Here is a 14,975-nt window from a genome sequence, read left to right as displayed (position 1 = left end):
AAGGATACATCGCACAGTGGCCCTCATTCCGAGTTGATCGCTAGCTGCTTTCGGTCGCAGCGCGGCGATTAGGTGAAAAAGCGGCATTTCTGTGCATGCGTACAGGCCGCAGTACGCACGCGCGAAGTACTTTTACACAAAACTATGCAGTTTTACAAAAGGTCGAGCGACCCTTTTCTGTCGCTCTGTTGATCGGTGAGTGATTGACAGGAAGTGGGTGTTTCTGGGTGGTAACTGGCCGTTTTCTGGAAGTGTGCTAAAAAAACGTAGGCGTGCCTTGGGAAACGGGGAAGTGGCTGGCCGAACGCAGGGCGTGTTTGTGACGTCAAAGCAGGAACTAAACTGAGTGAAGTGATCGCAAGGTAGGAGTAGGTTTGTAGCTGCTCAGAAACTGCATGAAATTTTTTACGAGCAGTTCTGCTAACCTTTCGTTCGCACTTCTGCTACGCTAAGATACACTCCCAGAGGGCAGCGGCTTAGCGTGTGCACTGCTGCTAAAAGCAGCTAGCGAGCGATCAACTCGGAATGAGGGCCAGTGTGTACAGATGGAGCAATGTATTGTGTTGTTGCATAGTGAGTACTCAGCTTAAGTATTTTTCTCTACTAGTTTAACTGAAGTAAAGCCCTGGAAACCTAAGCAATTCATTTATAAAGATTCTTGGAAATTTCTTTCTATTCCTGGCCTATTATTATTATTATTATTATTATTATTGCTATTTACCTACTATTAACAATTTCTTCTCCTACCAACATTCTTCCCTTTCCAGAATTCTAAATGGTGTTTGCACTCCTACTCACTTATCGAGTATTTTAAATTTGCAAGTTAAGATAAACTAGTGTTATACACGTCTTTCTCCTGAAAGTGTGTACGTAAGTTACATAAACACAGAATAAATAATGTCTTGAACAATATAAAGTCATTGATGACCTCTAGTGGTGGAAAGGTAACCGTTTTGTAGATTAATTTTCCTGTTGTCACAGACATTCTGCACCGAGTTACCGTCCATTCGATATAACAGCACAATTCACATTAAAAAAAAAAAATCTCAGTAGGTATTACTATAATTTCATCAAAGTCCATCTCAAGTTGCTGAAATGAAGCAATAGAGCACCAAATTTGCATCAATATTTGTGACATTACACTTTTTAAATAAAATTTTACATAAAATTTGGAAAACAGCAGAATGACATCACTTAGGAGTCAATCTAATTGGCAGCAATTTAATCAGGTATGCGAGTAAGTGGGAAAAAAGGGGGAGAGTTGCGATGCCGAGCCTGACGTTTACACACAGTTTCAATTGCAACTTCTCCTCCCTTGGTGTGCGGGAGTAAGTTAATTGGATTGACTACTTACACTAACAAGGCAACTTGATGAATACAAGCATAAATATACTGAAATCATCAAATATACATTAATGCAATAAAATCTGATGAGCACACTTGGAGTTGGAGTTAAATGACTGGAGCCTAGAGGCACACTACTTTTGGCATCTTAAACTGGCTGTCACGTGTTTGGTTATCAGATCCAAGTCAGGACTTGTGAACTGGGTTGACGAGGGATAGTGAATTGGGGGTGAAGGTATCAGACGCTTACTCATGGATTAACCACCCATTAGGAAGTGACCATGCATGATCAAGGGATCAGCAACCACTGGACACCCTTTACCTACCTCTGGAAAAAGACTGAGAAGAACTCAAATCGAGGGGCTATGTTTACTAATGGTTGATTTAGTTTTTTTATGGATTTTAAATAAATGAAAAATTGATCTACATCGATATTGAGTTTCAGGGGCTATAATACACTTTTATTAACAGATGCTTTTTTAAATATTCATTTTAAAATGTTTGTACGTGTTTTAGCCTTAGAAATACAACATATATTTATATAAGTTTCATCAACTTTTTTCATAATTTTAGTACAATAAAAATCAATGAAAATTGACCTTTATTAAATATACCACCAGGCCTGAGTTCAAAGGACAATAAGACTGGAACCAGTACTTGAGAACCCAATAGTAGAACAGGGGATGAACAGGTAATCAATAGCCTGTCTGGAATCCACTTAAGTATGGTACAACCCGGATACCAGACCTGACTGCCTGGAGTCTAAGCCCTCAGAGAGGGACATAGATCCAGTAGAGGTTTGGCAGGCTGGACAGCTCTGTAACTGGAGAGGTATAGCAGGCTGAACCGGAATGGAACCTGGAGGAGAACAGTAGGCTGACATGGACTGGAACTGGAGGATAGTAGAAGCACTGAACAGAGGCCGAGTCTCTGGAAATAGCGGTGAGCTGCAGGGTGACGGTAACAGCCTCACAGGGAGCAGGGTGGAAGCAGCTTGCACATATCCCAGGAGCAGAGGCTCAGGTTCAAGCAGCAGATCAAAGACAGGAGGAACACACTGGAGAGTGAGTTTTCATACTAGCAAAGTACCATGTTGTTCCGACAGTGTGCTTGTGTCAGGTGGAGCTTTAAATAGGGTGCTCTTTCAGAGCATAGGAGGACACAGTCATTTGTGTGCAGTTGACAGGTAGTGACTGTATACTGGTGCTCATCTGATCAGAACCATCATGGCTGTGTCCATGTACCAAAACGAAATGCTAACATCTGCCTGAAATAGAATGGCTCAGCCGCAACGTCGATTGGTGGGCAGCAATGATAGCCGATCCATCAGGGAATCAGGAAATTAAACATGTAAAAATGCCCGATTCCATGACACCGGACGAAAACGGTCAAGATAGGGGATTCAGGAATTTTTAATATGTTTAACATTCCCGATTCCTGGACACGGCCGTCGAATGATCGGGACAATGCCCCAATACATCTCTGATGTATGGGCGTCATTACTTGCAGATTTGGACACTGGTTCCATCTGACATTCCCATCATTTAGACAGAACATCAATGAGTCTTTGTTTGCTCACTTCGATATGAATACACCAGAAATTCTATTGGTCCCACAGACATTGAAGTTTGGTAGATACTGTAGAATTATGGGTTTGAAAAAGAACCTTATAAAAGATGTCATATGACTGGGGTCCGATACAGAACTGTACATACAGTGCTTACTCCGTTGTGGAATCCATGGCTCAGATTGTGAAGCTCTCCTCTCTGCTTCACTATACTGAGAAGGCGGCAAATAACTCCACAGATGTCTTTAGATCCATGGATGAATTATCTCACCTGATAATCCAATTTAAGAACTCTAGCATCTGGATGATGAACAGAGGTATTGTACTGCAGGAGGAAGGACTACTACTACTCCAACCCACATTCTTTGTGGTCTTATCCTATTTAGATAATAACCCAAAATTCTACTAAAACTATTCAATCACTTGTTGGCTGGGCCTATAAAGGAAGGCTAATCTGGTACACTTAGACAGCAATAACAATGGTGTATTTAATGTTGGAACTGTGCAAAGAGATATAAGTCAGCAAGGCAGCGGATTGAAAAAGCCGACAGTGGCCATATTTTACACAAGACTTGTCAGAGACGGAGGGTTAAATACAATAGGGTCTGAGCTGCCGCTTTAAAATTACGGCTTTAAAATTACGGCCATTCTCTGAAGAAATCTTGGACCACCTGCAACTCGGACCCTATTTTATTTACCCCTGAGCGTGAGTGACAGAATAGGTCAAACCTATTAGACAAAAATGGCCATCAGGCAAGCTGGGCATCTGGCACTTGTAATCAGCATAACAGAATAATTACAGTGTTTTTGAACTTCGTTCTCCACATGTTCTTGACGCTTTCCCCCCTTTTTAGCAAACAGCAGCAAGTATATACAATGGAAAGTATTTAACAATATGAGGTAAAAAAAATCCAGTACTTTCCTATTCAATTCTGCGGCCTGTAACTTTCCGCATACAGTTTCACTGGAGCAGACTAACACTGATAATGAATTTTACCTTCAAGGTTATTTGAAAATAAAAATGTGACTGTTTGGTCCTCTCCCCTGACTTCCCTCAGTCAGTGATATAATTTCAGTAATCTAACAAGCAATAATAAAAAAATTCTTCATCTTTTTAGAGGCTTTGATAAAGACTATAAACCCTTTTCCTTTTAGACCCCCTTCACATTGCCATACATATCCCGGGCATTTGCACATGAATGCGCAGCAACCCAGGATATTGTGCAGTGTGAAAGCACCCTGTTGGCATTTCAAGCCAGGTAGCGAGCAGGGTTGAACATGTGAACAGGTAAGTCAAGTCAATGCAACCCGGAACTTATTCACACAATAGGAAGATCCAGCCATTGGAGATGATCTCATCACCAAGCACCGGCTTGGGACACTTCAGCGGTGATGTCACCAACCTGGCTATAAGCCAGGTGGGGTCGCCAGTCGGAAAGGGGTCTCAGCCGGGTCACACCCGGGAAAACCAGTGTACAAAATCACAGGTGAGACTCGGCATGAAAGGAGTATTATTTAGCTGGTCACTCCCACTTGTGTGACATCACTTATAGAAAATCAACTTATTTTTTCCTTTCTTAATGCCCGTACACACCGGCTGATATATCGCGGGTCCGTCAGCCAGTGTGTACGGGCAATACGTCTGTGAACTCCGTCCGTCTACCGATATATTGGCGCATCGCTGTGTGTGTACGGGCGGTCAGCTATGCTGCGGCAGCCGGTGGTGATTGACAGCTGACCTGGGCTGGTGTGTGTATGCACAGCACACTGCCCGATCCATCCATAGATACATCTGCGGATCAATTGATCGGCAGATATATCTAACAGTGTGTACCCACCTTTACTCTATTGTATCATCTCTGCAGGAAGGCTAGTCTGTTGTTTCTCTGTTGTATCACTCTAACTTAGTACCATCACTATGTTTAAAATGCACAAAATGTATTTTTAATATGCTGAAAAAAACAACCTTTAAAAGCTACTCACTTTTTGACAGTCTCCTCCAGGGATGATGTCCTTAATGTGTATAAATGGTCCTTCTGTTCTGCTAATGCCTCCAACAAGGCTCAGGCCAAGGCTGGTTTCTTTGGGAATGGCGACTGTCTGGATCAAGTCCTCACTTGAAAACAAGTAATTTGTTTATAATATGAAAATACTGAAAATTTGGGAGAAAGAACTGCTTCAATTCCATATATATCAGTAAGCCTACATTACACAAATTACCAAACTCAGGTGTGTGGTGTCTGGAAGCCCTGGTGTTTGGGAGGTACTCATCCCCTGGTGCTTTGTTAATGGATTATACAGTGGGGTTAATTCTGAGTGGGGAGCTAAGCAAAAAATGAAGTAAATTAAACCACGGTATAAAAATCATGTTGCAAAGCAGGTGAATCAGATTTCAAATGTGCAGAGAATGGATACTGCTGTTTTATTTGGTATGTAGATATGGAGAAACAATGTGGCAACATTTATTTATTAAACAGTTACACTGTAATCCCAGGTACGTAGATGTTGTTCTGGATTTTGAAATCAGACCCTTTCACACTGCACTTTTGACTGAAATTATTCCCGGGTGGGCCCCTTTCACACTGAACCTAGATCACCCATGTAAACACTATGGATATAATTTTAAATGGACTTTTTCTGGCTCACAAAGGTGAGGTGTCAAAAGGAAACAAGAGGAGACACAGGAATATTCAATCAGCACCTTTTTTTGAGTCCTGGGTTGAATAACCCAGGTCAGACCCTTTCACACTGCAAATCAACCCGGAGCAGACCCGTGTTTAACCCTGCTTTAATCCTGGTTTAAAATGCTGGGTTGCTCAACCTGGATTATTTAATTTTGGTGGTTTTACACTGCAACTCGACCCGGGTTATTTTGGCGGTGGGAAAGGGGTTTTAGTAAACCCAATAAATGTTCTTAATAATCAAAATATACTGTGTTTTTTCTCACTCAGTCACTGGTCCTCTGTACTCACCAAAATATTCTTTTAAAACTGCTTCGGGCTTTACCCTGTATTACAGACACTGCAGGCTGTACTCCGTATTAATGACTCTGCTGTGCCCTATATTAACCCCTTTGCTGAAGATAATGAGTCATCGTCCATATATACCTGCAGATGACAAATCCTACTATTTTTTTGCACCGAAGAGCCCCATTATAGAAAAACAACAAATCGCTGCTAGCCTTCTCCCCACTGGCAGCCAAGGAAGTGGATTACAAGTACTAAGGTTCATACACATGCTCGGCGATCAGTTTTGTGAAATTAAAAAAGAAAACAGATACTTTGGAATATGGGTGAAGTCCCTATATACTTTGCAACTGATGTAAAAGTCCCTATACTGTACAGATGGAGCCACGCTCATCTTGGATTCTCTGCTGCACCTAGGCACACCAAGGTTTATTTGCATAAGCCTTTCATCTATTGTTGTCAGATGCAATACAATAAAGAGAACAATACATCAGGGGATTAAGTCATTACAGCAGGGGATTAAGTCTGACTGCCCTGGCTCAGTTGACCTATTAAAGGACAAGATGAAGACGGCTCCATCTGTATGTCACTAACCCCGGCACCAACAAAAATGGGGTTTAAAAGAGTGCAGTTCACCCTTACATATTAGGTGTCCACATAATCTTCAGTGTGATCACCAGACATTTATCTCTAAATTGCAGAAACATAAAGGATTCCAGAAATGGTGGAAGATGTCCCCCAACCTGTCTTCAGAAATTTAGGGGCACCCTCTTTCAAATGATGTAGCCCTTTAGTACCTCCACCCTCCTGTGTCAAATAAAAAATAATAATATTTTATTTTATTAAGTTTTCTAGTAAAAAAAAATGGCAGGACCTATTGAGCTAACACAGTGGTTCTCAAACTGTGTGTCGTGGCACCATAGGGTGCCTCAGAACACTTACAGGGGTGACCTGGGTTGGTGGCCCAGGAACAACTCAAATTATTTATGGTCAATGTAATAGACAAAAGCAGTGCTGGTGGCTGCCAATCCTAACATATGTGGACCAACAGAAGCAAATCTTGTCCCTCACCACGGGGGACATTCACAGCGGATCGCAGCAGCAAATTTGTTTGCAGTTGGGCAAAACCATGTGCACTGCAGGGGGGCAGATATAACATGTGCAGAGAGTTATATTTGAGTGGGTTATTTTGTTTCTGTGCAGGGTAAATACTGGCTGCTTTATTTTTACACTGCAATTTAGATTTCGGTTTGAATACACCCCACCCAAATCCAACTCTCTCTGAACATGTTATATCTGCCCCCCCTGCAGTGCACATGGGGAGTCATTCTGACCTGATCGCACGCTAGGATTTTTCGCTGCACTGCGATCAGATCACAACTGCGCATGCGTATGCACCGCAATGCACAGGCGCGTCGTACGGGTACAAAGCGAATCGTTGCTGAGCGATGGATTTAACAAAGAATCCATTCGCACAGCCGATCGCAAGGAGACTGACAGGAAGAGGGCGTTTGTGGGTGTCAACTGACCGTTTTCTGGTAGTGTTTGGAAAAACGCAGGAGTGTCCAAGCATTTGCGGGGCGGGTGTCTGACGTCAATTCCGGACAAGAACAGGCTGAAGTGATCGCAGTGGCTGAGTAAGTTCGGAGCTACTCAGAAACTGCATAAAACTTTTTTTGTAGTGCTCGGCTGCACATGCAATCGCACGCTTGCAAAGCAAAAATACACTCCCTATAGGCGGCGACTATCTGTTCGTAGCGCTGCAAAAAATATACGTTATGGTAAGAACTTACCGTTGATAACGGTATTTCTCCTATGTCCACAGGTTTCCACAGGATAACATTGGGATATGCTGGAGCGACAGTGGATTGCCACCAAACGATCACAAGCTTTGTGGCCTCCCAGGATGCACCGGGCTCGTCCATATAATCCCGCCCACCGACTCAGTCAAATCAGTTGTTTCCAAAGTATTTAGGCAGGAGCATTATGTAGAATCCTATTCAGGCAAGAAGAACACACATGCACACCCTTCCACGCAAGAGGGAAGAGGTTAGTAAGTATAAAGATTCTCAAATCAGGTGCGTCAGGGTGGGATCACTGTGGAAACCTGTGGACATAGGAGAAAATAAGAATTTACTTACCGATAATTCTATTTCTCGTAGTCCGTAGTGGATGCTGGGGACTCCGTCAGGACCATGGGGATTAGCGGCTCCGCAGGAGACAGGGCACAAAAGTAAAAGCTTTAGGACTAGGTGGTGTGCACTGGCTCCTCCCACTATGACCCTCCTCCAAGCCTCAGTTAGGATACTGTGCCCGGACGAGCGTACACAATAAGGAAAGATTTTGAATCCCGGGTAAGACTCATACCAGCCACACCAATCACACTGTACAACTTGTGATCTGAACCCAGTTAACAGCATGATAACAGAGGAGCCTCTGAAAAGATGGCTCACAACAATAATAACCCGATTTTTGTAACAATAACTATGTACAAGTATTGCAGACAATCCGCACTTGGGATGGGCGCCCAGCATCCACTACGGACTACGAGAAAAAAAGAATTTACTTACCGATAATTCTATTTCTCATAGTCCGTAGTGGATGCTGAGACTCCGTAAGGACCATGGGGAATAGCGGCTCCGCAGGAGACTGGGCACAAAAGTAAAAGCTTGAACTAGCTGGTGTGCACTGGCTCCTCCCCCTATGACCCTCCTCCAAGCCTCAGTTAGGATACTGTGCCCGGACGAGCGTACATAATAAGGAAGGATATTGAATCCCGGGTAAGACTCATACCAGCCACACCAATCACACCGTACAACCTGTGATCTGAACCCAGTTAACAGTATGATAAACGAAGGAGCCTCTGAAAAGATGGCTCACAACAATAATAACCCGAATTTTGTAACAATAACTATATACAAGTATTGCAGACAATCCGCACTTGGGATGGGCGCCCAGCATCCACTACGGACTATGAGAAATAGAATTATCGGTAAGTAAATTCTTATTTTCTCTAACGTCCTAAGTGGATGCTGGGACTCCGTAAGGACCATGGGGATTATACCAAAGCTCCCAAACGGGCGGGAGAGTGCGGATGACTCTGCAGCACCGAATGAGAGAACTCCAGGTCCTCCTCAGCCAGGGTATCAAATTTGTAGAATTTAGCAAACGTGTTTGCCCCTGACCAAGTAGCTGCTCGGCAAAGTTGTAAAGCCGAGACCCCTCGGGCAGCCGCCCAAGATGAGCCCACCTTCCTTGTGGAATGGGCTTTTACAGATTTTGGCTGTGGCAGGCCTGCCACAGAATGTGCAAGCTGAATTGTACTACAAATCCAACGAGCAATCGTCTGCTTAGAAGCAGGAGCACCCAGCTTGTTGGGTGCATACAGGATAAACAGCGAGTCAGATTTCCTGACTCCAGCCGTCCTGGAAATATATATTTTCAGGGCCCTGACTACGTCCAGTAACTTGGAGTCCTCCAAGTCCCTAGTAGCCGCAGGCACCACAATAGGCTGGTTCACGTGAAACGCTGAAACCACCTTTGGGAGAAATTGAGGACGAGTCCTCAATTCTGCCCTATCCGTGTAAAAAATCAGGTAAGGGCTTTTATAAGATAAAGCCGCCAATTCTGAGACACGCCTGGCTGAAGCCAGGGCTAACAGCATTACCACCTTCCATGTGAGATATTTTAATTCCACAGTGGTGAGTGGTTCAAACCAATGTGATTTTAGGAACCCCAAAACCACATTGAGATCCCAAGGTGCCACCGGGGGCACAAAAGGAGGCTGTATATGCAGTACCCCTTTGACAAACGTCTGGACTTCAGGCACTGAAGCCAGTTCTTTTTGGAAGAAAATCGACAGGGCCGAAATTTGAACCTTAATGGACCCTAATTTTAGGCCCATAGACAGTCCTGTTTGCAGGAAATGTAGGAAGCGACCCAGTTGAAATTCCTCTGTAGGGGCCTCTTTGGCCTCACACCACGCAACATATTTTCGCCAAATGCGGTGATAATGTTTCGTGGTTACATCCTTCCTGGCCTTTATCAGGGTAGGGATGACTTCTTCTGGAATGCCTTTTTCCTTCAGGATCCGGCGTTCAACCGCCATGCCGTCAAACGCAGCCGCGGTAAGTCTTGGAACAGACAAGGTCCCTGCTGGAGCAGGTCCTTTCTTAGAGGTAGAGGCCACGGGTCCTCCGTGAGCATCTCTTGAAGTTCCGGGTACCAAGTCCTTCTTGGCCAATCCGGAACCACGAGTATAGTTCTTACTCCTCTCCTTTTTATGATTCTCAGTACTTTTGGTATGAGAGGCAGAGGAGGGAACACATACACTGACTGGTACACCCATGGTGTTACCAGAGCGTCCACCGCTATTGCCTGAGGGTCCCTTGACCTGGCGCAATATCTGTCTAGTTTTTTGTTGAGACGGGACGCCATCATGTCCACCTTTGAATTTCCCAACGGTTTACCATCTCTTGGAAGACTTCTGGATGAAGTCCCCACTCCCCCGGGTGAAGGTCGTGTCTGCTGAGGAAGTCCGCTTCCCAGTTGTCCACTCCCGGAATGAACACTGCTGACAGTGCTATCACATGATTCTCCGCCCAGCGAAGAATCCTTGCAGCTTCTGCCATCGCCCTCCTGCTTCTCGTGCCGCCCTGTCTGTTTACGTGGGCGACTGACGTGATGTTGTCCGATTGGATCAATACCGCCTGACCCTGAAGCAGGGGTTTTGCTTGACTTAGGGCATTGCAAATGGCCCTTAGTTCCAGAATGTTTATATGAAGAGATGTTTCCATGCTTGACCACAAGCCCTGGAAAATCTGTCCCTGTGTGACTGCTCCCCAGCCTCTCAGGCTGGCATCTGTGGTCACCAGGATCCAATCCTGAATGCCGGATCTGCGGCCCTCTAGTAGATGAGCACTCTGCAGCCACCACAGAAGAGACACCCTTGTCCTTGGCGACAGGGTTATCCGCTGATGCATCTGAAGATGCGATCCGGACCATTTGTCCAGAAGATCCCACTGAAACGTTCTTGCATGGAATCTTCCGAATGGAATCGCTTCGTAAGAAGCCACCATTTTTCCCAGGACCCTCGTGCACTTATGCACTGACACCTGGCCTGGTTTTAGGAGATTCCTGACTAGCTCGGATAACTCCCTGGCCTTCTCCTCTGGGAGAAACACCTTTTTCTGGACTGTGTCCAGAATCATTCCTAGGAACAGGAGACGTGTCGTTGGAATCAGCTGCGATTTTGGAATATTTAGAATCCACCCGTGCTGACGTAACACTAACTAAGATAGTGCTACTCCGACTTCTAACTGTTCCCTGGACCTTGCCCTTATCAGGAGATCGTCCAAGTAAGGGATAATTAAAACGCCTTTTTTTCGAAGAAGAATCATCATTTCGGCCATTACCTTGGTAAAGACCCGAGGTGCCGTGGACAATCCAAACGGCAGCGTCTGAAACTGATAATGACAGTTTTGTACTACAAACCTGAGGTACCCTTGGTGAGAAGGGTAGATTGGGACATGGAGATAAGCATCTTTGATGTCCAGAGACACCATATAGTCCCCTTCTTCCAGGTTTGCTATCACTGCTCTGAGTGACTCCATCTTGAATTTGAACCTCTTCATGTAAGTGTTCAAGGATTTTAGATTTAAAATTGGTCTCACCGAGCCGTCCGGCTTCGGTACCACAAACAGCGTGGAATAATACCCCTTTCCCTGTTGTAGGAGAGGTACCTTGATTATCACCTGCTGGGAATACAGCTTGTGAATGGCTTCCAAAACTGCCTCCCTGTCGGAGGGAGACTTTGGTAGAGCAGACTTCAGGAACCGGCGAGGGGGAGACGTCTCGAATTCCAGTTTGTACCCCTGTGATACTACCTGCAGAATCCAGGGGTCCACTTGCGAGTGAGCCCACTGCGCGTTGAAATTTTTGAGACGGGCCCCCACCGTGTCCGAGTCCGCTTGTAAAGCCCCAGCGTCATGCTGAAGACTTGGCAGAAGCAGAGGAGGGCTTCTGCTCCTGGGAAGAGGCTGCCTGGTGCAGTCTTTTTCCTCTTCCTCTGCCCCGGGGCAGAAATGAGTGGCCTTTTGCCCGCCTGTACTTATGGGAACGAAAGGACTGAGTTTGAAAAGACGGTGTCTTTTTCTGCTGAGAGGTGACCTGGGGTAAAAAGGTGGACTTTCCGGCCGTTGCCGTGGCCACCAGGTCCGATAGACCGGCCCCAAATAACTCCTCCCCTTTAAACGGCAATACTTCCATATGTCGTTTGGAATCCGCATCCCCTGACCACTGTCGCGTCCATAACGCTCTTCTGGCAGAAATGGACATAGCACTCACTCTTGATGCCAGGGTACAAATATCCCTCTGTGCATCACGCATATATAGTAATGCATCCTTCAAATGCTCTATAGTTAGTAATATACTGTCCCTATCCAGGGTATCAATATTTTCAGTCAGGGAATCCGACCACGCAACTCCAGCACTGCACATCCAGGCTGATGCGATTGCTGGTCGCAGTATAACACCAGTATGTGTGTATATACCCTTCAGGATATTTTCCAGCCTTCTATCCGCTGGTTCTTTGAGGGCGGCCGTATCAGGAGACGGTAACGCTACTTGTTTAGATAAACGTGTGAGCGCTTTATCTACTCTAAGGGTGTTTCCCAACGCGCCCTAACCTCTGGCGGGAAAGGGTATAGTGCCAATAATTTATTAGAAATTAGCACTTTTTTATCAGGGGAAACCCACGCTTTATCACACACCTCATTTAATTCATCTGACTCAGGAAAAGCTACTGGTAGTTTTTTCACTCCCCACATAATACCCTTCTTTGTGGTACTTGTAGTGTCAGAAATGTTCAATGCCTCCTTCATTGCCGTGATCATGTAACGTGTGGCCCTACTGGACATTACGTTTGTCTCCTCACCGTCGACACTGGACTCAGTATCCGTGTCAGGGTCTGTGTCGACCCACTGAGGTAACGGGCGTTTTATCGCCCCTGACGGTGTCTGAGACGCCTGGACAGGCACTAATTGATTTGTCGGCTGTCTCATGTCGTCAACAGTTTTTTGTAAAGTGCTGACATTGTCACGTAGTTCTTTAAATACAACCATCCAGTCAGGTGTCGACTCCCTAGGGGGTGACATCACTAATACAGGCAATTGCTCTGCTTCCACATCATTTTCCTCCTCATACATGTCGACACAATCGTACCGACACCCAGCACACACACAGGGAATGCTCTGATAGAGGACAGGACCCCACTAGCCCTTTGGGGAGACAGAGGGAGAGTTTGCCAGCACACACCAGAGCGCTATATATATATATAGGGATAACCTTATATAAGTGTTACTCCCTTTTATAGCTGCTGTTTATAATTTAGCTGCCAATAGTGCCCCCCCTCTCTCGTTTTTACCCTGATTCTGTAGGGACTGCAGGGGAGAGTCAGGGAGCCGTCCTTCCAGCGGAACTGTGAGGGAAAATGGCGCTTGTGTGCTGAGGAGATAGGCTCCGCCCCTTCACGACGGCCTTATCTCCCGCTTTTTTCTGGAAAACTGGCAGGGGTTAAATACATCCATATAGCCCAGGGGCTATATGTGATGTATTTCTTTTGCCATCCTAAGGTATTTCTGTTTTTATTGCGTCTCAGGGCGCTCCCCCCCAGCGCCCTGCACCCTCAGTGACCGGAGTGTGAAGTGTGCTGAGAGCAATGGCGCACAGCTGCAGTTCTGTGCGCTACCTTAGTTGAAGACAGGAACGTCTTCTGCCGCCGATTTCACCGGACCTCTTCGTTCTTCTGGCTCTGTAAGGGGGCCGGCGGCGCGGCTCCGGGACCCATCCAGGCTGAACCTGTGATCGTCCCTCTGGAGCTAATGTCCAGTAGCCTAAGAAACCCAATCCACTCTGCACGCAGGTGAGTTCGTTTCTTCTCCCCTTAGTCCCACGATGCAGTGAGCCTGTTGCCAGCAGGACTCACTTAAATAAAAAACCTAAAATAAACTTTTACTCTAAGCAGCTCAGGAGAGCCACCTAGCATGCACCCTTCTCGTTCGGGCACAAAAATCTAACTGAGGCTTGGAGGAGGGTCATAGGGGGAGGAGCCAGTGCACACCAGCTAGTTCAAGCTTTTACTTTTGTGCCCAGTCTCCTGCGGAGCCGCTATTCCCCATGGTCCTTACGGAGTCCCAGCATCCACTTAGGACGTTAGAGAAATAGAATTATCGGTAAGTAAATTCTTATTTTCTCTGACGTCCTAAGTGGATGCTGGGGACTCCGTCAGGACCATGGGGATTATACCAAAGCTCCCAAACGGGCGGGAGAGTGCGGATGACTCTGCAGCACCGAATGAGAGAACTCCAGGTCCTCCTCAGCCAGGGTATCAAATTTGTAGAATTTAGCAAACGTGTTTGCCCCTGACCAAGTAGCAGCTCGGCAAAGTTGTAAAGCCGAGACCCCTCGGGCAGCCGCCCAAGATGAGCCCACCTTCCTTGTGGAATGGGCTTTTACAGATTTTGGCTGTGGCAGGCCTGCCACAGAATGTGCAAGCTGAATTGTACTACAAATCCAACGAGCAATCGTCTGCTTAGAAGCAGGAGCACCCAGTTTGTTGGGTGCATACAGGATAAACAGCGAGTCAGTTTTCCTGACTCCAGCCGTCCTGGAAATATATATTTTCAGGGCCCTGACAACATCTAGCAACTTGGAGTCCTCCAAGTCCCTAGTAGCCGCAGGCACCACAATAGGTTGGTTCAGGTGAAACGCTGACACCACCTTAGGGAGAAACTGGGGACGAGTCCGCAGTTCTGCCCTGTCCGAATGGAAAATCAGATATGGGCTTTTGTGAGACAAAGCCGCCAATTCTGACACTCGCCTGGCCGAGGCCAGGGCCAACAGCATGGTCACTTTCCATGTGAGATATTTCAAATCCACAGATTTGAGCGGTTCAAACCAATGTGATTTGAGGAATCCCAGAACTACGTTGAGATCCCACGGTGCCACTGGAGGCACAAAAGGGGGTTGTATATGCAGTACTCCCTTGACGAATGTCTGGACTTCAGGAACTGAAGCCAATTCTTTCTGGAAGAAAATCG

The 14,975-nt window shown here is 45.9% G+C and overlaps 1 protein-coding gene across 4 annotated transcripts in view; it reads right to left on the bottom strand.

Moving 5' to 3' along the window:
* The window catches only part of STXBP4 (syntaxin binding protein 4), a 506,433-nt gene that overhangs the window by 426,469 nt on the left and 64,989 nt on the right, over positions 1-14,975 (bottom strand). For all 4 annotated transcript variants that reach the window (XM_063961265.1, XM_063961264.1, XM_063961266.1 and 1 more), the window contains exon 3: positions 4,895-5,027. In XM_063961265.1, coding sequence (XP_063817335.1) covers positions 4,895-5,027 — 133 coding nt within the window. The remainder of the gene's footprint in view (positions 1-4,894; positions 5,028-14,975) is intronic.

This window comes from Pseudophryne corroboree, chromosome 3, assembly GCF_028390025.1.
Source record: "Pseudophryne corroboree isolate aPseCor3 chromosome 3, aPseCor3.hap2, whole genome shotgun sequence".
Classification (NCBI taxonomy): Eukaryota; Metazoa; Chordata; class Amphibia; order Anura; family Myobatrachidae; genus Pseudophryne; species Pseudophryne corroboree.
The sequence above is the reverse complement of the archived record's forward strand: the minus strand, read 5'-3'. Positions and strand labels throughout refer to the sequence as shown.